The sequence below is a fragment of the Rhinichthys klamathensis genome, unplaced genomic scaffold (assembly GCF_029890125.1).
Source record: "Rhinichthys klamathensis goyatoka isolate OS25496 unplaced genomic scaffold, OSU_Roscu_1.1 h1tg000298l_1, whole genome shotgun sequence".
NCBI lineage: Eukaryota > Metazoa > Chordata > Actinopteri > Cypriniformes > Leuciscidae > Rhinichthys > Rhinichthys klamathensis.
The window spans coordinates 110067-136202 of record NW_026606817.1 but is presented as its reverse complement, the minus strand read 5'-3'; the positions used below and the strand labels follow the sequence as shown (position 1 = coordinate 136202).

General features: G+C 43.8%; 2 protein-coding genes across 2 annotated transcripts in view; one reads left to right on the top strand and one right to left on the bottom strand.

Annotated features, from left to right (window-relative positions):
* The window catches only part of LOC130103812 (nuclear valosin-containing protein-like), a 48845-nt gene extending 46867 nt beyond the window's left edge, over positions 1-1978 (bottom strand). Inside the window, exons 1-2 of the mRNA XM_056270142.1 lie at positions 1809-1978; positions 679-749 (exon numbers count right to left, since the gene is read on the bottom strand). Of these exons, the coding sequence (XP_056126117.1) occupies positions 679-749; positions 1809-1865 (128 nt within the window). The 5' untranslated portion in view covers positions 1866-1978. The remainder of the gene's footprint in view (positions 1-678; positions 750-1808) is intronic.
* A 334-nt stretch (positions 1979-2312) lies between these two features.
* Positions 2313-25929, top strand: wu:fc17b08 (uncharacterized). The gene is made up of 7 exons (XM_056270141.1): positions 2313-2429; positions 5412-5477; positions 19066-19145; positions 19477-19609; positions 20797-21075; positions 21160-21253; positions 21385-25929. Exons 1-7 carry the CDS (start codon positions 2333-2335, stop codon positions 25670-25672), a joined length of 5037 nt encoding a protein of 1678 aa, XP_056126116.1. The 5' UTR covers positions 2313-2332; the 3' UTR covers positions 25673-25929.
* Positions 25930-26136: the final 207 nt, after the last annotated feature.

The window sequence follows — 26136 nt, the reverse complement described above, 5'->3', positions numbered from 1 at the left end:
TCTCAGACTCAAACACATCTCAGACTCGAGCACATCTCAGACTCAGATACATCTCAGACTCGAGCACATCTCAGACTCAGATACATCTCAGACTCAGACACATCTCAGACTCAGACACATCTCAGACTCGAGCACATCTCAGACTCAGACACATCTCAGACTCAGACACATCTCAGACTCAAACACATCTCAGACTCAGACACATCTCAGACTCAGACACATCTCAGACTCAGACACATCTCAGACTCAGACACATCTCAGACTCAGACACATCTCAGACTCGAGCACAACTCAGACTCAGACACATCTCAGACTCAAACACATCTCAGACTCGAGCACATCTCAGACTCAAACACATCTCAGACTCAAACACATCTCAGACTCAGACACATCTCAGACTCAGACACATCTCAGACTCAAACACATCTCAGACTCAAACACATCTCAGACTCGAGCACATCTCAGACTCAAACACATCTCAGACTCGAGCACATCTCAGACTCAAACACATCTCAGACTCAAACACATCTCAGACTCAAACACATCTCAGACTCAAACACATCTCAGACTCAGATACATCTCAGACTCAGACACATCTCAGACTCAGACACATCTCAGACTCAGACACATCTCAGACTTGCTTTTGCTGTTCTGCAGGAGATTGATGAGGAAACGCACCTGAACTGTTGCTGAAGCTCAGAGGCCATGGCTGAAATATCCACATACTGATCATCATGTGTCTTCAGGAACTGAAACAGGCAGATGTGGGAGAGACCATTGAAAATACATCATACACAAACACACATATATATATATACAGTGGTGGCCAAAATTATTAGAATGGTAAGAGTTTAAAAATAAGTCTCTTCTGCTCACCAAGGCTTCATTTATTTGATCTAAAATACAGAAAAAACAGTAATATTGTGAAATATTTTTTCTATGTGAATATACAGTAAAGTGTAATTTATTCCTGTGATCAAAGCTGAATTTTCAGCATCATTACTCCAGTCTTCAGTGTCACATGATCCTTCAGAAATCACTCTAATATGAGGATCTGATGCTCAAGAAACATTTATGATTATTATCGATGTTGAAAACAGTTGTGTACAATTTATTTTCAGGATTCTGTGATAAATAGAAAGTTCAAAAGAACAGCATTTATCAGAAATAGAAAGCTTTTGTAACATTATCACTATCCTTCAAGAGTGTGGGGTCAAGTTTAAAAGAGAGAAATTAATAATTTTATTCCGCAATGATGCATTAAATTGATCAAAAGTGACAGTATAGACATTTATTATGTTGCAAAAGCTTATTTTAAATTGTAAAAATATTTCTGTTTTTGCTGTATTTTGAATCACATAAATGAAGCCTCGATGAGCAGAAGAGACTTCTTTTAAAACATAAACAAATCTTACCGTTTGATACTTTGGGCCACACACACACACACACACACAACACACATATTGATTGTATACAATGTTTATATGGGAAGGAAGCATGAGGAGGAATATCATGTGTTATACAGGCATTCACACAACCATCTGATGTTTAAACTTGCTAGGTAAACATAGACAAGCCAATTTTGTTATGTTAATAACTTAAAATCAATAAGTAGCACATTAAAATCATTACAGACTCTTTGGGGCACAAATAGCCTACTTTCCTTCGTATTTTTATTTATTTAGTTACTGTATCTTTAGTTTCCCCTGGCTGTCTTCGTGTAGCTTTTTTTAGATTACTTTATTATTAGTTATTGTACAGTATATAATATTATCTGAATGATAATAATAATAAAGCTTTAATTTTACCTGATGGACTCGGTGTTTGAGTCTCGGGTCTACATTATAAGCGCCGCGGTTCCTCATGGTTTATCGCACATAAAGCCACGAACGAAGTTTCATTAATGTAGAGTTTAAACGAGGAGGAGGAGAAACACTAAAGACAGTTTAAGAAGTTTACAGATCCATCTTTAGCATCACGCTACTGTCACGTTACATGTGGAAACTGAACACACACACACCACACACACACACACACGCTGATCGCTGCTACTCAACACACGCCAGCGCCACCTGTCGGCCTGGAGACGCCAGCCACTATCACTTTTACAATATTACAGAGGTATTAACCAAAGAAAATGTGTTTGTTTTTTCTCCTAATGATGTCATGAAGTGGTAATAATAATAATTAATGCACGACTGTAGTGTGTGTCTGTGTCAGTTCGTCGACCGCAGAAAAAGAGGACGGGTGCGTCATGACGTCACATGCCGAAGCGACACGTATGTGCGCTATCAGTGAACGTGCGCGTTCACGTGATCACTCACAGTAGAAAATGGCGAGTCCGTGCACGAAGCGGTTGTGCACGAATGAAAGGTTTGTTTCTCGCCAGGAAGCGGATTGCTGGAGGTCTGAATTCATTCACTCTGTGGGTAAGATGAGCACTCCCTGCAGAACACTCTGTTTTCATTGTTTCTTCACGGTAGTTTAATAGAAATGTGGGCACTAATTCCTGCAGTTAGCATGCTAACGCTAACCGTCAGGATCGGACCAAACCCCGTTAATCTTTGGCTTTCGGTGCTCCAATCATAGACGCGACGAACTTCCGTTTCACTGTGATCCACTCGGTCTATTTCTCGTCGCGATATTGATATTCATATAGAGTTATGTGTATTGCTAGCTCTCTGCGCGCTCACGTTCGTCTGAAAGTTGTTTTTTAAATGCGCGTTCATGTGCAGTTCAGCATGAGCGTGATTGACAGATAAGCAAATGTCAGTCAGCAATGCAGAAGTGAAAGAACTTCAACAAATGAAAATGTAAATAAGTTTGTTTACTGTTTGTGTTGACTAAACGTTTGTTTTAATCAAACTATTTTTTTTTAAATAAATAAATGCTTTTTTTCAAGGTTCCCTTTTGAAAATTGTAAGCCTGTGATGGTGCAAAATAATGTGTTACAAACATAAATTACTATTGCATTTCATAAAGAAGTGCAGTTTCTAATAATATCACATAGTTTGACTGTGAAGCACTGAGCTGTGGTTAATCTCAAAGGTCTCATGGCAGTCAAAATAAGCCTGGTTTAACTTGAAGAAATTGAGACCGAAATATATTACTGTCGTACAGTAGAATTTGAGACAAAAAACACTGCATAGGATTTAATTGGGTTAAAATGCCCATAAAAGGTAAAAATCTATTTAAAACTTATTGGAAAAGATCATTTCTGGCATTGCTGCGAACTAATCATAACACAGAATATGGAAAACTTTAGGAGTTGACTGTCAATAAATATTCAAAATATTGTCTAATTATCATTATCGATAAAATCCAAGAAAATGTAGAGATGTAATATTTAGTCAATGTTGCACAGCTCTAATGCAAATAGAAGAAACACCAGCGAATCAAGAAAACATCACTGTCGATTATTCCCTTGAAATTGTAATTACGCGATTATCACAATTTACATTGAATGATGTTTTGAATAGCTTTATACCATCGTTTGAAGCGACTGCAAGCCGTATTGTTGTTATACCAAAATAAACAAGCTAAAAAAACTCTTTTCCTGAACAACGTTTATTGCTTTTCTATAGCATTATGTCAAATATATATATTTTTGTTTAAAGAAAGTAAAAAATATGCATGGTATTTTAATGTTATGCTGAAACTAAAACGACGTTCGCCACCTCGGGTCCCCATAACACTTCCACTGTGCTCTGCTATACACAGCTGTGTGTGTGTGTGTGTGTGTGTGTGTGTGTGTGTGTGTGTGTGTGTGTGTGTGTGTGTGTGTGTGTGTGTGTGTGTGTGTGTGTGTGTGTGTGTGTGTGTGTGTGTGTGTGTGTGTGTGTGTGTGTGTGTGATGTTCTTCTATTTGCATGTGTTTTCTTGACACCATATAGCCTACAACTTAAAATACTCCGTCAGACGAGAGTAAGATATCATTTAAAAGCGATAAACAATATATTTGTATTTGTGTACCTTCAAAATAACAGCAAAACATCATACTTTTGCAAAATAAAGAAAACAAACAAAAATGCGTGTGCCGTCTCGGTGTCCATGAACGACGGCCTGAAGCCATGTACCAAATTCAGCAGAAAGTACTGCCTACTACACACAGATATGAACAATATATCTTTAGAAACCTTGAAGTGCCTACTTTTAAGTGTCTTATGGTTTACTTATTTGACGTTAAATGCATTATATAAGTAGCCCAACTTTGGAATTTAAATTGTAACATGTTTCAGATGATTAAAAAAATAGTCCGGAAATACGACCCCTTCTGAAAACCCCTGGCTTGGTGTTTTAATCTGTTTAAAAGTCGTGTAGCCTTTAGTTGAGATCTCATCCAATAGGGTCACTGCAGGCAAATCAGTAATATTGCTGAATATTAGTCATATACATTGACCCCCCCCCCAATACAGCATTAATTTTTTTTGTGCAAAAGTTCTTAAAAGGTGTACATTTAATTTTAAAAACCCTGCAGATGCCTTATTTTTTATTTATTTATAAATGGTAGTACCTATTTATACATCATAATAAACCGCACACCGACTGGCCGCTGCTGCTGGCAGGTCATGTGACTCATTGTGTACAGGCAGGTCATGTGACTCATTGTGTACAGGCAGGTCATGTGACTCATTGTGTACAGGGAGGTCATGTGACTCATTGTGTACAGGCAGGTCATGTGACTCATTGTGTACAGGCAGGTCATGTGACTCATTGTGTACAGGCAGGTCATGTGACTCATTGTGTACAGGCAGGTTTGCCCTGAACCGCAGGAAGCGTCCCGCAATCGTCCGTCAGTGTGGGGTTTCTTGCAGAGTACCCGTTTCAGTTCCCTTTACATCTGCCAAACGAGTACCAGCGGCTGGTAAAGCTGCCGTGAAAAAGGAAATCCACAGTAGAAATATACTTTTATTTTGATCCATGGTTTGTTGATTAGCTTGAGATGTGGGCGTGGCCCTCGCGTGTGCGCTTGTGGACCGGCAGGGATTCAGTGGACCACTTTATTGGAGAAGCATTACGCATATACGTCACCAGAGAGAAGACTGCTCCTTCACCGGAGACAGCTCAAAATAAATAAAAGTATGCATGGAAGAATCATTCACAATAAGATCAATTACATGCATGTAGAAAATAGATTTCATGCCAGCTACTAAACTCTGCGCTCACTCACTCCAGCCGCTTGCATGTCTGCATCTGTTTATCTGTTCTCACTGATTTGTGTGATTTTTGAAAGCCGTCGTACAGCGGGTTCCTGCCTCTCGTATCTCCCCTTACAGACAACCGTTCTGCGTCACCATGAAACCTAAATGGACAATAGTGTGGCATGTATTTTCATCATTATCGTTGTTTATGGAGATGTGTGTTGATTACAGTGAGAAACTGCTCTTGAACACGTCTCTGTTCTCCGACAGGTCTGGACAATATCTTGGCAGTGTTGTGGAGGACCTCGGTGGGGGAGGACCTCGGGCGTCTAACAGGTGTGTCTCTCAGAGCCGGAACCGGGAATATAGAGTCTTTAGTGTATTTATTATCAATAAATAAATTATTAAAGCTACAAAAGTTATTCAGTTCCTCTTGTCGTTTGATCAACATTAATGACAGACAGCAGGATTATTATGTTAAGACATAATGCACAGATCTAATATAGTGCTACACATCAGACCCCCCCCCCAACTGTTTACATCCATTTATGACATAACCAAACCAACTATGTTTACGTGAATGCTTGTCAAGACAGAATTTAAAAATATTTCTGCGTGTCTGTCCGCTCAAGCTCAGTATTCCTTTACAGAGACCACATGCTGTCTGAGGGACACGGCTTTCTGTGCACCGCTTCGTGTGTGTGTGTGTGTGTGTGTGTAATGCATTGAGATCTTTTTCAGGTTACTGCACTTAATAACTCTGTTTAACATCAAGCACGTCCCACACTTTATTTTCCCATTCATGCATGTTCGTTTTGCTTTGCTTACGAAGGACAACGTAACTTTGTAACTTTAAAAAAAAATTAAAATAGCCTACAAAAAGAGCACTTTATTTACATTAACACAGTTTACACCAACGACTCGACGGGGTATCATGTCTATAGCATCAGTCTTAGTCAGTTTTCTGTAGCGCAGCTTTTGCACTTCCAGTGAATCAGCTTGGAGCGTCTAGCATTCACACAGTGTCACATGTGCTTGTTTCTTGTTTTCCGTTGTAAAAGTTCATATGAATTATTCTTGTTTGCTGATTGGCTGCCGTGTGGGATAATCCACGTACTTACAAATCCAATGCCAAATTTCTCGTGTTTATTTAACACTCATAACTTATTTTTGCTCCTTAGGAAATTAATGATAATATTTCAACTGTCCAGTGAAATCAAATCTGTTGCATTTGATGGCATGCTTTTATATGATATATAGGTGAATAGTAGTAGTAGTAATAATAATAATATATGCTAAAATTAGGTGTGTAACGATACATCGTTATATCGCGATATGAAAATGCTCAGTTATGTATCGTTAATGTAAACGATATGATTCACGATAGAGTTAGTTTTATCCAAGACTCGCCACACTGTATTTATAAAGTATTCTGTCATGTGGTTTCAAACCTATGAGGTTTTCATTCTTCTTCCAAACAATAATGAACATATTATGAAACCTGAGAGTTTAACCCTCCCTTTAAAGGGTACATATCATGCTTTTAAATCGTTCCTTTTTACATATAAATCATACATTTGTAGTCTATATAAAGCGGAACTGCAATGCCTGGGTCTGAATTCCTCATTATTATAGCTCCACAGGCCCCTTTTCTACCCCTTTTCTGATGTGCGTCTGAGAGCAACTCGTTTTGGTGCGGTCTCTTTAAATACAATTGAGACACTTCATACCCCGCCCCCGGTGACACCATAGACAGGGTGACACTCGGTTCAACTCCACCCCGTTCGGCCATAGTTTGTATAGTTTGATAGCAGAGATACGATTATCTAGCGGCACAGAAACGTTTTATTCACACGTTATTAACAAAATGTCAACAACGGAAGACTTGTCCAGCCAGCCTTACATGTTCTAGCCAGAGTCGGAGCCGGAGCGAGATGAAAATGAAGACGACGAACCTGCAGAACAACGTCTTCATATGGATGTATCGCAATGTGTTACTGTATTATTTACACATGAAACTTTGGTCTTCCGACCTTTTACCACCGTATTGATTTATTTTGATTAATATGTGCGAGGGAGAGAGACCAAGACAACGCCTAGTTTGGAGACGGTGAAGTCTTGTTTACACTTTCGCCTGGCTCCGAAGAAAGAGAGTGCGCGCGCGCGACCGGGTCTCTCTCTCTCTCTCTCTCTCTCTCTGCTCGTTCTTTCAGTTAAACATGCGCCCTGTCACAACACAAGCACGGCAGTTCATCTACATTAGACGGTGTAATGAAGCGTGTGGGTTACATCCAACAACCGAACATTTTAACTTACCCTCTCGTAAGTTCTGCATCCTTTAGCTTGGACTACAAAATTGCAGCGAGAAATAAAAATGGCGGATTGCTCGAAGTGGTGCGCCGGAAGTCGATGTCCTTATTTGGCAGTTCCGCTGCAAATACTGTGACGTAATAGTTCAAAACACGTCATAGAGAACAGAAAAATCGGAACAGGTTGAAAAATATAACCAAAACAGAATATAAAGATATCAACGAAGCACCTGAAGAGAATAATTTAAACTTTTCTGTACTTCTAAACACTCCAAATATACAACAAAATGCATTTAAAGGAACACTCCGACTTTTTGAAACTTTAGCCTATTCACCTTATCCCCCAGAGTTAGATAAGTCCATACATACCTTTTTCATCTCCGTGCGTGCTGTAACTCTATCTGACGCACCCACCGCTAGCCTAGCTTAGCACAAAGACTGGATGTAAATGGTTGCAGCTAGCATACTAATCCAAATAAGTGACAAAATAGCGCAAACATTTTCCTATTTACATGTTGTGATTCGTATAGTCACAGAGTGTACAAAAAACGAAGTCACATGAGACACAGACATATTTTAACCGTATAAATACTGGGAACTATATTCTCTGAAGGCGAAGCACTGCTACTTGGGCGGAGTGATAACCGCAGCACCTGAGACGAACTCTCTGCTCCTCACCACGCACGTCTCAGGTGCTGCGGTTATCACTCCGCCCAAGTAGCAGTGCTTCGCCTTCAGAGAATATATAGTCGCCTTCAGAGAATATAGTTCCCAGTATTTATACGGTTAAAATATGTCTGTGTCTCATGTGACTTTGTTTTTTGTACACTCTGTGACTATACAAATCACAACATGTAAATAGAAACATGTTTGCGTTATTTTGTCACTTATTTGGATTAGTATGCTAGCTGCAACCATTTACATCCAGTCTTTGTGCTAAGCTAGGCTAGCGGTGGGTGCGTCAAACAGACGTATAGCACGCACGGAGATGAAAAAGGTATGTATGGACTTTTCTAACTCTGGGGGATAAGGTGAATAGGCTAAAGTCCCAAAAAGTCGGAGTGTTCCTTTTAAGGGCTAAAAAAATGGATTTAGCATGATATGTCCCCTTTAAAATCAATTCCCCTAAAACTTAAAAGATCTAAAAAAAATATCATAAAGGAATCGTGAAAATAATCAAGCAGTTTAATCTAAATCCAAGTCTTTTAAAGAGACAACGATGGCTTTATAGAAAGAGTTTAGAGTGTCAGTAACAGTGCAGACTCTAAACTGAATGATTGACAGCTTCAGTTATAAAGCCCTGTTTGTTCTTCCTCCTCGCACCATGCCACAACCGCCCGCTGATGCACGCATCGTTTCGTTAACAGGCTTTATATTGTACTATTTTCAGAAACGATAGGGGCCGATTGAACAAAAAAAATCCCCTAAACCAACTAAGTATCAGTGAGAAGAAGTTTGACAGAACAAAGTCATATTATATATCATATCAAGCTTCAGTCTATTTTAGTTTTGATGTCTTGGAAAGGAAGAGTTTTGGAAGGCTGTGGATGTGCCGTTCTCACAAGTCACAAAAAATGTGATGCAAACTGCCTTGAGGAGTCTTTCACAGATGTGCTTTATTCACAGATGTGTTCAAGAGAACAAAATCATCACTTCCTGGGAAATTGGCACAGAATATCAGTAATAAAACTAAGTTTCTGCAATCGGCTATTTTCCCTCCATCATAAACGAGTGTGTGTCGAGCGTCATCATAAACGAGTGTGTGTCGAGCGTCATCATAAACGAGTGTGTGTCGAGCGTCATCATGAGCGAGTGTGTGTCGAGTGCCATCATAAACGAGTGTGTGTCGAGCGTCATCATGAGCGAGTGTGTGTCGAGCGTCATCATAAACGAGTGTGTGTCGAGCGTCATCATGAGCGAGTGTGTGTCGAGCGTCATCATGAGCGAGTGTGTGTCGAGCGTCATCATGAGCGAGTGTGTGTCGAGCGTCATCATGAACGAGTGTGTGTCGAGCGTCATCATGAGCGAGTGTGTGTCGAGCGCCATCATAAACGAGTGTGTGTCGAGCGTCATCATGAGCGAGTGTGTGTCGAGCGTCATCATGAGCGAGTGTGTGTGTCGAGCGTCATCATAAACGAGTGTGTGTCGAGCGTCATCATAAACGAGTGTGTGTCGAGCGTCATCATGAGCGAGTGTGTCGAGTGCCATCATAAACGAGTGTGTGTCGAGCGTCATCATGAGCGAGTGTGTGTCGAGCGTCATCATGAGCGAGTGTGTGTCGAGCGTCATCATGAGCGAGTGTGTGTCGAGCGTCATCATAAACGAGTGTGTGTCGAGCGTCATCATAAGCGAGTGTGTGTCGAGCGTCATCATGAGCGAGTGTGTGTCGAGTGCCATCATAAACGAGTGTGTGTCGAGCGTCATCATGAGCGAGTGTGTGTCGAGCGTCATCATGAACGAGTGTGTGTCGAGCGTCATCATAAACGAGTGTGTGTCGAGCGTCATCATAAACGAGTGTGTGTCGAGCGTCATCATAAACGAGTGTGTGTCGAGCGTCATCATAAACGAGTGTGTGTCGAGCGTCATCATGAGCGAGTGTGTGTCGAGTGCCATCATAAACGAGTGTGTGTCGAGCGTCATCATAAACGAGTGTGTGTCGAGTACAATCATAAACGAGTGTGTGTCGAGCGTCATCATAAACGAGTGTGTGTCGAGCGTCATCATGAGCGAGTGTGTGTCGAGTGCCATCATAAACGAGTGTGTGTCGAGCGTCATCATGAGCGAGTGTGTGTCGAGCGTCATCATAAACGAGTGTGTGTCGAGCGTCATCATAAGCGAGTGTGTGTCGAGCGTCATCATGAGCGAGTGTGTGTCGAGTGCCATCATAAACGAGTGTGTGTCGAGCGTCATCATAAACGAGTGTGTGTCGAGCGTCATCATAAACGAGTGTGTGTCGAGCGTCATCATGAGCGAGTGTGTGTCGAGTGCCATCATAAACGAGTGTGTGTCGAGCGTCATCATGAGCGAGTGTGTGTCGAGCGTCATCATAAACGAGTGTGTGTCGAGCGTCATCATGAGCGAGTGTGTGTCGAGCGTCATCATGAGCGAGTGTGTGTCGAGCGTCATCATGAGCGAGTGTGTGTCGAGCGTCATCATGAACGAGTGTGTGTCGAGCGTCATCATGAGCGAGTGTGTGTCGAGCGCCATCATAAACGAGTGTGTGTCGAGCGTCATCATGAGCGAGTGTGTGTCGAGCGTCATCATGAGCGAGTGTGTGTGTCGAGCGTCATCATAAACGAGTGTGTGTCGAGCGTCATCATAAACGAGTGTGTGTCGAGCGTCATCATGAGCGAGTGTGTCGAGTGCCATCATAAACGAGTGTGTGTCGAGCGTCATCATGAGCGAGTGTGTGTCGAGCGTCATCATGAGCGAGTGTGTGTCGAGCGTCATCATGAGCGAGTGTGTGTCGAGCGTCATCATAAACGAGTGTGTGTCGAGCGTCATCATAAGCGAGTGTGTGTCGAGCGTCATCATGAGCGAGTGTGTGTCGAGTGCCATCATAAACGAGTGTGTGTCGAGCGTCATCATGAGCGAGTGTGTGTCGAGCGTCATCATGAACGAGTGTGTGTCGAGCGTCATCATAAACGAGTGTGTGTCGAGCGTCATCATAAACGAGTGTGTGTCGAGCGTCATCATAAACGAGTGTGTGTCGAGCGTCATCATAAACGAGTGTGTGTCGAGCGTCATCATGAGCGAGTGTGTGTCGAGTGCCATCATAAACGAGTGTGTGTCGAGCGTCATCATAAACGAGTGTGTGTCGAGTACAATCATAAACGAGTGTGTGTCGAGCGTCATCATAAACGAGTGTGTGTCGAGTACAATCATAAACGAGTGTGTTGAGCGTCATCATAAACGAGTGTGTGTCGAGCGTCATCATAAACGAGTGTGTGTCGAGCGTCATCATGAGCGAGTGTGTGTCGAGTGCCATCATAAACGAGTGTGTGTCGAGCGTCATCATGAGCGAGTGTGTGTCGAGCGTCATCATAAACGAGTGTGTGTCGAGCGTCATCATAAGCGAGTGTGTGTCGAGCGTCATCATGAGCGAGTGTGTGTCGAGTGCCATCATAAACGAGTGTGTGTCGAGCGTCATCATGAGCGAGTGTGTGTCGAGCGTCATCATGAACGAGTGTGTGTCGAGCGTCATCATGAACGAGTGTGTGTCGAGCGTCATCATAAACGAGTGTGTGTCGAGCGTCATCATAAACGAGTGTGTGTCGAGCGTCATCATAAACGAGTGTGTGTCGAGCGTCATCATAAACGAGTGTGTGTCGAGCGTCATCATGAGCGAGTGTGTGTCGAGTGCCATCATAAACGAGTGTGTGTCGAGCGTCATCATAAACGAGTGTGTGTCGAGTACAATCATAAACGAGTGTGTGTCGAGCGTCATCATAAACGAGTGTGTGTCGAGCGTCATCATAAACGAGTGTGTGTCGAGCGTCATCATAAACGAGTGTGTGTCGAGCGTCATCATAAACGAGTGTGTGTCGAGCGTCATCATAAACGAGTGTGTGTCGAGCGTCATCATAAGCGAGTGTGTGTCGAGTGTCATCATGAGCGAGTGTGTGTCGAGTGCCATCATAAACGAGTGTGTGTGTCGAGCGTCATCATAAACGAGTGTGTGTCGAGCGTCATCATAAACGAGTGTGTGTCGAGCGTCATCATGAGCGTCATCATGAGCGTCATCATAAACGAGTGTGTGTCGAGCGTCATCATAAGCGAGTGTGTGTCGAGCGTCATCATGAGCGAGTGTGTGTCGAGCGTCATCATAAACGAGTGTGTGTCGAGCGTCATCATGAGCGAGTGTGTGTCGAGCGCCATCATAAACGAGTGTGTGTCGAGCGCCATCATAAACGAGTGTGTGTCGAGCGTCATCATGAGCGTCATCATGAGCGTCATCATAAACGAGTGTGTGTCGAGCGTCATCATAAGCGAGTGTGTGTCGAGCGTCATCATGAGCGAGTGTGTGTCGAGTGTCATCATAAACGAGTGTGTGTCGAGCGTCATCATGAGCGAGTGTGTGTCGAGCGTCATCATGAGCGAGTGTGTGTCGAGCGTCATCATGAGCGAGTGTGTGTCGAGCGTCATCATGAGCGAGTGTGTGTCGAGCGTCATCATGAGCGAGTGTGTGTCGAGCGTCATCATGAACGAGTGTGTGTCGAGCGTCATCATAAACGAGTGTGTGTCGAGTGCCATCATGAGCGAGTGTGTGTCGAGCGTCATCATGAGCGAGTGTGTGTCGAGCGTCATCATGAGCGAGTGTGTGTCGAGCGTCATCATGAGCGAGTGTGTGTCGAGCGTCATCATGAGCGAGTGTGTGTCGAGCGTCATCATGAGCGAGTGTGTGTCGAGCGTCATCATGAGCGAGTGTGTGTCGAGCGTCATCATGAGCGAGTGTGTGTCGAGCGTCATCATGAGCGAGTGTGTGTCGAGCGTCATCATGAGCGAGTGTGTGTCGAGCGTCATCATGAGCGAGTGTGTGTCGAGCGTCATCATGAACGAGTGTGTGTCGAGCGTCATCATGAGCGAGTGTGTGTCGAGCGTCATCATGAGCGAGTGTGTGTCGAGCGTCATCATAAACGAGTGTGTGTCGAGCGTCATCATGAGCGAGTGTGTGTCGAGCGTCATCATGAGCGAGTGTGTGTCGAGCGTCATCATAAGCGAGTGTGTGTCGAGCGTCATCATGAGCGAGTGTGTGTCGAGCGTCATCATGAACGAGTGTGTGTCGAGCGTCATCATGAACGAGTGTGTGTCGAGCGTCATCATGAACGAGTGTGTGTCGAGCGTCATCATGAGCGAGTGTGTGTCGAGCGTCATCATGAGCGAGTGTGTGTCGAGCGTCATAAGAGCGAGTGTGTGTCGAGCGTCATCATGAGCGAGTGTGTGTCGAGCGTCATCATGAGCGAGTGTGTGTCGAGCGTCATCATGAGCGAGTGTGTGTCGAGCGTCATCATGAGCGAGTGTGTGTCGAGCGTCATCATGAACGAGTGTGTGTCGAGCGTCATCATAAACGAGTGTGTGTCGAGCGTCATCATGAGCGAGTGTGTGTCGAGCGTCATCATGAGCGAGTGTGTGTCGAGCGTCATCATAAACGAGTGTGTGTCGAGCGTCATCATGAGCGAGTGTGTGTCGAGCGTCATCATAAGCGAGTGTGTGTCGAGCGTCATCATGAGCGAGTGTGTGTCGAGCGTCATCATGAACGAGTGTGTGTCGAGCGTCATCATGAACGAGTGTGTGTCGAGCGTCATCATAAACGAGTGTGTGTCGAGCGCCATCATAAACGAGTGTGTGTCGAGCGTCATCATAAACGAGTGTGTGTCGAGCGTCATCATAAACGAGTGTGTGTCGAGCGTCATCATAAACGAGTGTGTGTCGAGCGCCATCATAAACGAGTGTGTGTCGAGCGTCATCATAAACGAGTGTGTGTCGAGCGTCATCATAAACGAGTGTGTGTCGAGCGTCATCATAAACGAGTGTGTGTCGAGCGTCATCATAAACGAGTGTGTGTCGAGCGCCATCATAAACGAGTGTGTGTCGAGCGTCATCATAAACGAGTGTGTGTCGAGCGCCATCATAAACGAGTGTGTGTCGAGCGTCATCATAAACGAGTGTGTGTCGAGCGTCATCATAAACGAGTGTGTGTCGAGCGTCATCATAAACGAGTGTGTGTCGAGCGTCATCATGAGCGTCATCATGAGCGAGTGTGTGTCGAGCGTCATCATGAGCGTCATCATAAACGAGTGTGTGTCGAGCGTCATCATAAACGAGTGTGTGTCGAGCGTCATCATAAACGAGTGTGTGTCGAGCGTCATCATGAGCGAGTGTGTGTCGAGCGTCATCATGAGCGAGTGTGTGTCGAGCGTCATCATGAGCGAGTGTGTGTCGAGCGTCATCATGAGCGAGTGTGTGTCGAGCGTCATCATGAGCGAGTGTGTGTCGAGCGTCATCATGAGCGAGTGTGTGTCGAGCGTCATCATAAACGAGTGTGTGTCGAGCGTCATCATAAACGAGTGTGTGTCGAGCGTCATCATAAACGAGTGTGTGTCGAGCGTCATCATGAGCGAGTGTGTGTCGAGCGTCATCATGAGCGAGTGTGTGTCGAGCGTCATCATAAACGAGTGTGTGTCGAGCGTCATCATAAACGAGTGTGTGTAGAGCGTCATCATAAACGAGTGTGTGTCGAGCGTCATCATAAACGAGTGTGTGTCGAGCGTCATCATAAACGAGTGTGTGTCGAGCGTCATCATGAGCGAGTGTGTGTCGAGCGTCATCATAAACGAGTGTGTGTCGAGCGTCATCATGAGCGAGTGTGTGTCGAGCGTCATCATAAACGAGTGTGTCGAGCGTCATCATGAGCGAGTGTGTGTCGAGCGTCATCATGAGCGAGTGTGTCGAGCGTCATCATGAGCGTCATCATAAACGAGTGTGTGTCGAGCGTCATCATGAGCGAGTGTGTGTCGAGCGTCATCATAAACGAGTGTGTGTCGAGCGTCATCATAAACGAGTGTGTCGAGCGTCATCATGAGCGTCATCATAAACGAGTGTGTGTCGAGCGTCATCATGAGCGAGTGTGTGTCGAGCGTCATCATAAACGAGTGTGTGTCGAGCGTCATCATGAGCGAGTGTGTGTCGAGCGTCATCATAAACGAGTGTGTGTCGAGCGTCATCATGAGCGAGTGTGTGTCGAGCGTCATCATAAACGAGTGTGTGTCGAGCGTCATCATAAACGAGTGTGTGTCGAGCGTCATCATAAACGAGTGTGTCGAGCGCCATCATAAACGAGTGTGTGTCGAGCGTCATCATAAACGAGTGTGTGTCGAGCGTCATCATAAACGAGTGTGTGTCGAGCGTCATCATAAACGAGTGTGTGTCGAGCGTCATCATGAGCGTCATCATAAACGAGTGTGTGTCGAGCGTCATCATGAGCGAGTGTGTGTCGAGCGTCATCATGAGCGAGTGTGTGTCGAGCGTCATCATAAACGAGTGTGTGTCGAGCGTCATCATAAACGAGTGTGTGTCGAGCGTCATCATAAACGAGTGTGTGTCGAGCGTCATCATAAACGAGTGTGTGTCGAGCGTCATCATGAGCGAGTGTGTGTCGAGCGTCATCATAAACGAGTGTGTGTCGAGCGTCATCATAAACGAGTGTGTGTCGAGCGTCATCATAAACGAGTGTGTGTCGAGCGTCATCATAAACGAGTGTGTGTCGAGCGTCATCATAAACGAGTGTGTGTCGAGCGTCATCATGAGCGTCATCATAAACGAGTGTGTGTCGAGCGTCATCATGAGCGAGTGTGTGTCGAGCGTCATCATGAGCGAGTGTGTGTCGAGCGTCATCATGAGCGTCATCATAAACGAGTGTGTGTCGAGCGTCATCATAAACGAGTGTGTGTCGAGCGTCATCATAAACGAGTGTGTGTCGAGCGTCATCATAAACGAGTGTGTGTCGAGCGTCATCATAAACGAGTGTGTGTCGAGCGTCATCATGAGCGAGTGTGTGTCGAGCGTCATCATGAGCGAGTGTGTGTCGAGCGTCATCATGAACGAGTGTGTGTCGAGCGTCATCATGAGCGAGTGTGTGTCGAGCGTCATCATAAACGAGTGTGTGTCGAGCGTCATCATGAGCGAGTGTGTGTCGAGCGTCATCATGAGCGAGTGTGTGTCGAGCGTCATCATAAACGAGTGTGTGTCGAGCGTCATCATAAACGAGTGTGTGTCGAGCGTCATCATAAACGAGTGTGTGTCGAGCGTCATCATAAACGAGTGTGTGTCGAGCGTCATCATAAACGAGTGTGTGTCGAGCGTCATCATAAACGAGTGTGTGTCGAGCGTCATCATAAACGAGTGTGTGTCGAGCGTCATCATAAACGAGTGTGTGTCGAGTGTCAGACGAAACACAGTAAAGTCTGTCGTGTTCTCTGGCGTTCGGATGCTGGTGTTCGGGAACACACTCGTGTGTGTGAGACGCTTCTGGAGGGAATTACAGCCAATCATTCTGATCACACACTCCGACTCCGGCGTTTCAGAAACACCAGACCAACATTAGAGACGCTGCGACGCCATTGGTCCACTGGTTACTCCAGTTATCCAATCACAGCTGAGGCAAAGTCACATGAGTTTATTGTTGCGCATCGAGGGATTTATTCAATAAATGTGTTTCCATCATAGATTATGCACCTTTTTTTTTTATTGGATAAACAACTGCTCTGCCTCAATTTAGTGCTGAGTATTTAATGCACATTTTTTTTAATTTATGGGCATCGTGACGTTTCCATCCAGCTTTTTTTTTTTTTTTTTTTTATGTAATCTCCCAAAATGCACATAAAAAATAGGTGGCAGGAAACATAGCTAGAGTGATGCAACAGATGGGCAAAACAAACCTGATTTGTCTGAATATTTGGCAAAAACCAACAAAACCTCGATTTGTGCGTATCTTTTATTGACAGCACCGTTTGTAGGACAGGAAGGGGGAGCTGGGGTTCCCAACATCGCCTGTTCCTGTGTGAGGGATGGTAGATGGTTGATGCCAGTGGGTCCTGTGGTGCTGGATCTCCAGAGCGACATAAGAAATCAGATTTACCCAAGTTTACCCAACTTGTTTAGCCTGACTTCGTCATACTCATATTCTAGTCAGTATGTGAGTCTGATACGGCTCCATAGGGCTGTGATTATGAGGCGTGTCTTAACCGAACCAGGAAAAAAAAAACTCTGCACTCAATTGGATAGACCTACAACCAATCAGTGCAACGCAGTAGGCTAAGTGTTTTTTTTTTTTTTTTATGAGCTACGCAAATTGTCAACATACCTCAACTACACGCGCTGGAAGAAGTAACGTTAGTAAAATAATGAGTGTTGCTTCTTTTACTTGGTCCTCCATGAGTGCGACCAAAGGAGAAACCACACCGACCGCAGGGCTTTCAGTGCGGCCCATCTTCTTAGCGACCATCGGAGCCAGCTGATAAAATACACTTTTGCCGAATCCCGTAGGAAGGACGGCAAACACATCTCTCCGATCGACAAATGCCTTGATTGCAGTTCTCTGTTCGTCTTTTAAAATGAATGCGCTGTCGATTTCTTCTACAACAGACGCGATAGCGGGATCTCTACATCTCAGTTCTCCAGCGGCGGCCATCTCTGAGGGAAACCAGTTCAACCCAAGCGCTCTTTGATAACGTGAGGATTACGCAACTCCAGATCATCTGTCCATCATCGTATAAAGCCCACCCTGGCAATTTGATTGGCCCGACTAATTCTGAACCGGTCATAATTACTCCTCAATGGATCGAGTCCAGACCGAACTTCCCGACCAAAAAATGTTGTGGGCGGGGTTCGGGCTGGCATCCAGGCTACAACTTGTTGGTACAGCTCGCCGTAATTTGTATAATTTGTGTTTTGTCTTAATTACGTCCATCGTTTTTAGCTGCTATGTCAAAAATGTCGGTCACAAGTTTCTGTTCGCCTTGTTGGTCACGGTAACCCCAGCCCCTGACCCAAGCACTTCTTACTTCTAGACCAGCGATGTTTGGTTGCTACTTACGAACAACTTTTCCTGTTTCAGAGCTGGTGCTTTGAGTGTCGGAAGACAAAGAACTGATTTGAAACTAGGCTCTGGCTCTGAACCAGCACTCAAACTGCCTTGGTGGAAAAGGGGTAATACATGGGCTCTATTTGTGAAAGGCCCCGCAGAAGTTGTATTTCCTTCACCAGCTGAGGAAGTTGAACCTGTACAGGAGCCGCTGATGTAGTTCTACTCCTCCATCATTGAGTCTGTCCTCTGCACGTCTATAACTGTCTGGTTTGGCTCGGCTTCAAAATTAGACCCCAGAAGATTACCGAGGACTCTTCGAACTGCTGAGAGGGCTATTGGTGCTCCCCGGCCCACCCTCCAAGAACTATACATTCAGAGTGAGAAAAGGGGCTCAGAAAATCACTTTGGTTCCCTTTACGTTCAAGCAATAAATCTCTCTCGTTACTGGAATAAATCAAAATCCCCAATCCTCTCTGCTGGCCGTTATAATGGTTTCAATTCTCAAAGAACATGCATACTGATAAACCGATACCATGAATGGACAGTATGTTGCTGTGCGCATTTATGGCAGATGCTTTTATCCAATATTAAAATGTACATTTGTAAGAGAAATGGGAACTCGAATGCTGAAAAGTTGCCTTTTTGCTGCTTTTTTCCCCTCGCCAGTGAGTGGCACTGTCACCAAACTTAGCAGGTATGGTCAGATCATGTGACATTGATTATGTGAACCAAATTTGGTGAAGACTGGACAAAACTTGAGAATTTTCAACCCAAACCAATAGTCAGACTTTGAGCTGGTGCTGGCACTTGAGGATTTAAATAAAATGTAATTACACTGGTATACGTAGGCTTTTGATTTACTGTTTCAGTTTTAAATTGACAAAGTCATGCAAACTAAAATAGACTGCTAGTTAGTCTGTAAACCTGCTAGTAGTGTTTTAGCAGTAGCAGCACTCTGTGTTCGGTACAGTTTGGTCTTTCCCTTCCCTGCACACACGGTTGAATTTTGCCTCTTCTTTTGGATCCACAGATTGTAAGCCTGCAAGTGTGTCAAATTGGTCATTTGATGAAAGTTGTCTTTACTGCTGCTTAAGACGAGAAAAAGTGAAGGTAGTTTTTTTTTTTGTTCATTTACATTCCCCCCTCCCTCTTTCCTGATATGTCAAGACACCTTGGAAGAACCGTTCCGATTTTTTACCTATCTGTCTCTCTTGCACTAGCTTTATTATGGACTCTACAGTTATTTCAAGTAATGTGTTCAAAGGACACAATGGTTTCAATTATAGCTTTTTACATGTTAAGTTCATTTTCCATTTTCCATGGTTTTGAATACATTTTAAGTACATGTTGCATGTGTGTCTCCTAGAAGAATGTAAAATAACACCTTGTGCACAGCTCCACCCTTATACTTATTCAAGCCTGTTTTTTACCTCATGAACAGGAACATGTAGTTGCACTCAACAAACAAATTGTGGAAAGTGGAGGAAAACCTTTATTAGGTAAAGATCCTTCTAATATCAACCGACTCGAGTGGCAATCAGAGGAATTCCTGAATGCAGTGCTACAGAGGAAAAGTGAGTATACCGCATATGGTCTGTCATGTGTCTAATAATGCATGATCGGAGATGGTTCATTATAGTAATGGGAATGACTGCAACGTTTTCTCTAGTAAGAGCAGTTACTGCCCACCTTTAAGGGGTCCTATTATGCTTTTTCACTTTTTTTAATGTTAGTTAGTGTGTAATGTTGCTGTTTGAGCATAAAAATATCTGCAAGGTTACAAAGCTTAAAGTCCACTCCAAAGGGAGATATTTTATTTAACAGAATCCACTTTCCAAGAACTACATTGAACAACTTGTTTGGACTACAGTGTGATTTTTCCGGATCTTACGAAGTCATAATATTACTCATTTAAATAATCGCCGCCCACTGAATACGCAAAAAAGGAATGAGGCCTGGTTAAGGTGCATTAGAGACGGTGTTGTCACTATATCAAAGAGACACTGTTTTTTCCACCCCGTTTCCAAAACTCATGTTTGACCTTCCCAAGGCTGACGAACTTAGTGGTTAATTTATTTTAAACACTGTTCCTGAACTTTATAACACTAATGTTTATCTGTATGCTGCACATTTTACGGAGAACAGCTTCCAGAACCTAAGAGTACTATCCAGGCTATGCACAAAAGCTTCTCCTGAAATGGAGTAGTTCCCACTTTGTTAGGACAATCTTGTTGCATAACTTGTTAGTATGTCTTATAATTGGAACTGTTAATAAAAAACGCAACTAGAAATAATACGTTTTATGTTGTTGCTATGATGTAAACGGAGAGCAAAGCTGTTAGGCTCTGTTAGCCTGCTAATATTATTGTTGATGTAGTGTTTACTGTAGCTTTTGTAAGCTCTTGCTTCTGTAAGACTGTTCACCGCCGTGCGTGTACCACGCGCTAAGCTGTGTGCCAATCGCAACACACTGGGCCAGCTAACCAATCACAGCACATTTCTTGTTTGGGAAGGAGGGGCTTCATCAAAACAGGAAATAAATGGCGCGTTCGAGCCAGACTGGGGAGAGAGGTGACTCTTGACAAAATCAAGACTTTGTAAAAGGGCATAAAAGGACCCCTTTAAATGAGTCGATCAAGTTTTAGCATATCCCTATGAAGCATTTCACAACAAGGTCACATCAACTGTGATTTGTCAGAATTTTCTTATGTTGCCAAATCATTTGTGTTAATTTTAACACAAGTAATTGAACTATCAACAGAATACACACCAAGGATTCCGGATCCGCACATCCCTGTGGTGGCCTGTGGTATCGTTCAGCAGATGATTAATGAGTTGGCTACGTATTATACCTCAAGAAAAAAGTGCTCTCAGGACTCACTTCAAAACAATGGAGAAAAGGACCTTCTGAAAACTAGCTGTGTCACTTCACCCACTGCTGTCGATATAGCTTCTGCTCAGAACAAGTTCATCATGGTGGACCAAGATGCCCCGCTGGACCTCTCTGTGAAAAAGGTCAAAGTAGAGGACATCGAGCAAGGTGCAGTATAAAATTATGAATCTATAAAGAGCTACTAGTTTAAAAGAATTGTTCAATTTAGCTTTTAATTATTTGTCTCTTTAGATGGAGTTCTTGACCTCTCGACTAGGAAGAATTCCAACAAAAGCCATACATCTTTAAGGAATTCTAATAGCCCGGCTACACATTTGGTCAAAAGGTAAAGGAAATCAGGACTCCATTGAACAGTTTTAAATGTATTATTTGCTCATCACATAAAGACATGTTTTGTAGTATTATCCAGTTGAGACTGTGTCTAATATACTTATAATTTCTTTGCATGTCCTTCAGGGACTCTGTTGACCCGAGTCTCGCCCGAGAAGGAGATCTACAGTCGGTGTCCACTTTGGAACAGTTCATGTCTAAGCTGTGTTTGCATCACCAGCGCCAGATAGTTGATGCATTAGGCTTCTTACAAAGCGAAGTCAAGACTGTGGCTTCTTCCAACCCTTTCCAAGCACCCACTCCAAATTTGACCGAGAAGCTAGCGACAACCAGCTGCGGTCATGCTTCATTTGAAACAAAGTCTGAAAGAACATGCTCTGTGGATGCTGCGGTGAGCATTACAAACTCTCAAGAGGCATCTGTTGTTAGGACAAGTCAAAAGCCTACTGGAGAGGTTTTAAATACAGGTTTTGCACGTGTAATGACTGAAAAACCAGTAGACCTTTGCAAGATAGAAGTTTTGTCGTCTTCATCTTGTGGAACAGATGTTGAGTGTGGAAAAGAAAGTTCTCCAAACAAATTTTTCGTCATGACAAAGACGACTACTGATCATCAGGAAACAAAAAAATTATTAGGATCAAGCATTCAGCAAATTCAACATAGCGATTCGGTATGCAGTGCTGAGCGATGCTTGCCGACATGTACTGCAGAGTCTGATCATCCGTTATCACTTGCACAAAGCAAAGATGAGAATTGTGGAGGGCTTTACAACAGCAAGACATCAAATGTAGTTTTACCAATATCTCCAAGAACAGCCAGGAAAAGCAGAAAAGGTTCTTGCCTCAGCCAAAGTAATGGCTCTTTAGGTTGTATCATAAATGATACCGATAGCCATTGTGACTTAGTGTATATTAGAAAATCAATAACAGAATGTCAGCTTCAATCTCGTTACCGACTGCATCCACGACAAAATGCTCGGAAGAGCACAAGAGGGCACAAGTACGTTGAGGAGTACTTGGAACTAAAAACTGTCCGTACGCTAGCTCGTAAATCTATAGGTAGTTCCAGTGGGAATTGTCCAGCTCATATGCCAGATATGCACACCTCAGTTGCTCCAAAGCAGGCCCTTTCTATGTCTGGCAGTGTTCCTCTCATAAATGCACCTTTTGCAGGGGACTGCATGGAAAATGTTATTCAGAAATTCGCATCGGAGCAGATAGCGGAGAATGAAATGCCAGGAGATGTTGTCAAAGTAACTGGTCTCGGTCTGGTGGTTGAAACCAGTCAGACCGGTAAAGTTGAAAGTAATGGGCAAATTTCCCATGAACCATCTTGTAAACTGAGTGAATTAACCATGCAACCAGATTTGATCACTGAAGCTCTCGTTAATCCTAATTCAGAAGTGCAAGGAGACATGTGCATGGTAGAAATCAAAGAAACCACTGAAACAACAGAACTCGCTGTACAGAAAGAAGGATGTGAGTCCCAAATTGGACCCATGCTGGAAGAGGGGGAATGTGGTACAGAAAGTAAGGCTGAGTGTGAGGATAAATCTTTGGAGCCATCACTGATGCCTGTATCCCCTAACATGGCCATAGAGTCATCTGATGGAGTCGACGTGGAACCGAGAAATGAGAGCGACATGACAAATCCCACAGAAGTCGAGACTGCAGCAGATGTCCACAAACAATCTGAGACCTCAGAAATAAAGGCAAACACTGAGGAGGATAAAAGTTCTCAAGAGCAAGTTTCGCACGACACTGAAAGTAATCTCCAAACGACGAACTCTTCCGAACTACCAGCGACGGATCCAGGGGATTCAGCGGTGTCCAGCCTAACTGAAGTCTCTACTGTACAACCACTTTTAAAATGCAAGGAGAAGGATACGGATCCGCATAGTCCAAAGGTTGTGAATGCAAAACAAACAGTGTCCTCAGACAGATGCTTGCGTAGTAGAGTTTCAAAAGGCAGCGTTGACATAGTGAAAGACTCTGTAAAGTGTGTTACATCTGAACTTGAGCGTGCCAATGATACAAGCCCAAAGACTCAATCTACTGAAACAAATGTGCATATTGAGGAAGAGCGTGATTTGAAAGCTCTAGACATTCTTGAAACTGCACAGGAGCTCCCAGCCTCAAAACCTTGTAGCAGTCTGGTTGTGGATCATGCAGTCAAAACAAGACCAAAATTAAGAAATGCAAAAGAAAGAGATGAACAAACTAGTCCAAGCGTCAAAATGAACGAGGAGTTGCCAAGTGTGTTGTCACCTGAGGTTCTTCCAGAAACTGTTAGCACCCCCTCCACCTCCACAGAGAGTGGGAAACACCACAAACTGAATAATCAAGCTTCTGAAAGCTCTGAAAATATGCCAATTAAAACTGAAAGTAGTCCTATTAAACTGTCAGATAGTGGAGATTGTTCACCCATTAAAAAGTCCCCACCAAGCTCTGAAAATATGCTTTTGAGAAGCAGAAGTAACACTGAACGGACTTTTGGTAGCAAATCCGGTAATCCAACAGAAGGCCTTTCAGAAAAGCAAGGGCAGATGCCTTTAAGGAGCAGCAGCTCTGCTAGTGAGCAGGCAACGAATAAAGATTCGTGTACGTCTTCCGAGGGGGTAACACGCATGCCCCTACGAAGCAGGACTATTAGCACAACTAAACAGACTGTTACTAAAGAATCTCCTGTTAAAAGTTCCATCAAAAGTTGCGTCAGTGAACAACCTATCAGTTCACAATCCAGTACTACCTGTAGAAAAACAGAGGCCAATGCGCACATGCCCTTAAGAAGTAGTGCCAGTTTAATTGCAGAACCCCCCCATAACAAATCCGCTATCGTAGATGCACTAGAGAGCCCAGGGCGCATGTCGTTGAGAAGAGGGAATGCGTCTAATACTGAAAAGTCGGTTGGCTCAACAACACCCCCTAGTAAAAATAAGCGTTCTTTGAGACCTCAACGGGTTTCAGCATCCTCAAGTGGGGAAGCTGAAGAGAGCCCATTGAGCTCAAAACCTAAAATCCAAACCCGGAAGCATATGGAGCCCCAAATAAGAGGCCCTTTGAATCTCCCAGGTGAGTCCTTATGCATAACTGGCGTTCAGAGAACTGAACCAGTGGTTTGTAGTCCCTCCAAATTTTTTGAGGCGCTAAGGGGAGAAGAACACCAGCAGTTAATTTCAAATTTAAATACAACGTTTGATAAAATGCACAAAGGTTGGGTACAAATGGACAAGGAGGGTCAGCCTGCACCGAAACCCAAAAACAAGGCAGATAGACTCAAGGAAATCTGGAAAAGCAAACGCAGGGCACGAAAGTCAAGACCATTGGAACCACAGAAGTTTTCCCCTGTGCAAATGCTTTTCATGAAGCCCTTTGACTTGCCCAGTATCTGCAGGTGGTTCCTGCAATCAACCGAAACAAAATCCCTTGTAATTGTTAAGAAGGTGAACACCAGACTTCCGTCAGAAACACAATTGTGCTTTCACTCTTCATCAGCAGGAGCAGGGTCGTCTCAAGACATATTTCCGAGCCTCCAGGCCGAACGGTTAAAGAAGCATCTGAAGAAGTTTGCTATGGCGTCACCGGTGAAGAGTAACCCCAAGAATCAAAGGCTAATCTCAAAAGCGTTAGGTCAGGGTATCTCCGTAATGAAGAGTAAAGAGAAGCACGAACCGACAACTGCCACGCGGATCTCTACAAAGGCACAGAGTCTTAATGGAGTGGCACCGGCACTGGCTCCGGAGAGCCTCGGTGCGATCGCAGGCGTTGCGAAGAACCCAGCAAGTGCTCGAATCCTTAGGAAATACTCTAACATGCGTGAGAAACTTCAGGTTCAGCAAAATAAGAAATGCAAAGAGAAAGCCTTCAAAGGGGCTCGTTTGAAGGCGGCATTAATTCCAAAGAAAGTCGGCAAACAGAAATTACAGACGCGTAAAGGACCGAAGTCTGTGGTTGTCCAAAGGATCAAATCGCTCACCAAGAAGGCGAAAGCAAACTCTGCCCTCAAAGAACAGGCTTTGAAAAAGAACCAATGTCACAAACACGGTGCCTCTGCAAAGAGGTTGCAGGCACTCAAAAAAGTGACGAAAGCCATTGGTGAGCATGTCTCGACTAACGCCTCGAGTAAAAAACAGATGCTGCTCAAATCTGGGACTGATAAGGCACAGCAAATGAAAACAAGTGGGACTAAAGCTGACATAAAGAAATCGGTGCTCCAAAAAGGCCCTAATAGTTCTGAACCACATTCTTTAGATGTGGACATTAAGCCTCTGGCATTGGAAGACCAAGTGTTAACTAGGTCTCAAAGAAAGATGGAGGTCTCCTCTGCGCAGACGGGCTCTCCTAAAGCCTCCACGAAGCGAGGCTTGGAACCACTGGTCACTCCAACTAAACGCACACGGACCTCAAAACCCTGAGGAGTGTGTGCAGGTCTAGTGAGCTCGTGCAGAAGTGTTTCTCAAGAACAAGGGGTGCTGATGCTTTTCAAAATGTTCCTTTTTTGGAAGGACATTTATTTTTGAAACTATTTTTGAAGCTTGGCAGTACATTTTTTCAGAGTTTTGAATATATTGAGAGAGATTTGTCTTTGAAAAGAAGGAACTTTTGACTGCTCTACCTAACAGTGTCAAACCTTTCCAAATATGCTTTAAGAAATCTATTTGTTTTAGAAAAATTAAAAAAAATTCCCCTTGACGGAGCCATTAATGTAAAAAAAGTCAATAAATAAAGGTTCCGATTCTCTTTACTGGGGCATTTTAAATATGAGTTATGAATAACTCTTTGACCGTTACATTGTATAGCTTATTATTACAACAACTTGTAATATTGAACCAGATATTATTTAAGGAGTGATCCACAATTCTAAAACCATTAATACTTG

Coding starts and splice junctions, on each gene's coding strand:
- wu:fc17b08 (XM_056270141.1), top strand. CDS start 2,333: ATGGCGAGTCCGTGCACGAAGCGGTTGTGCACGAATGAAAGGTTTGTT. Junction 2,430..5,411: donor TGAATTCATTCACTCTGTGG/GTAAGATGAGCA, acceptor GTTCTCCGACAG/GTCTGGACAATATCTTGGCA. Junction 19,146..19,476: donor TAAGACGAGAAAAAGTGAAG/GTAGTTTTTTTT, acceptor CCTCATGAACAG/GAACATGTAGTTGCACTCAA.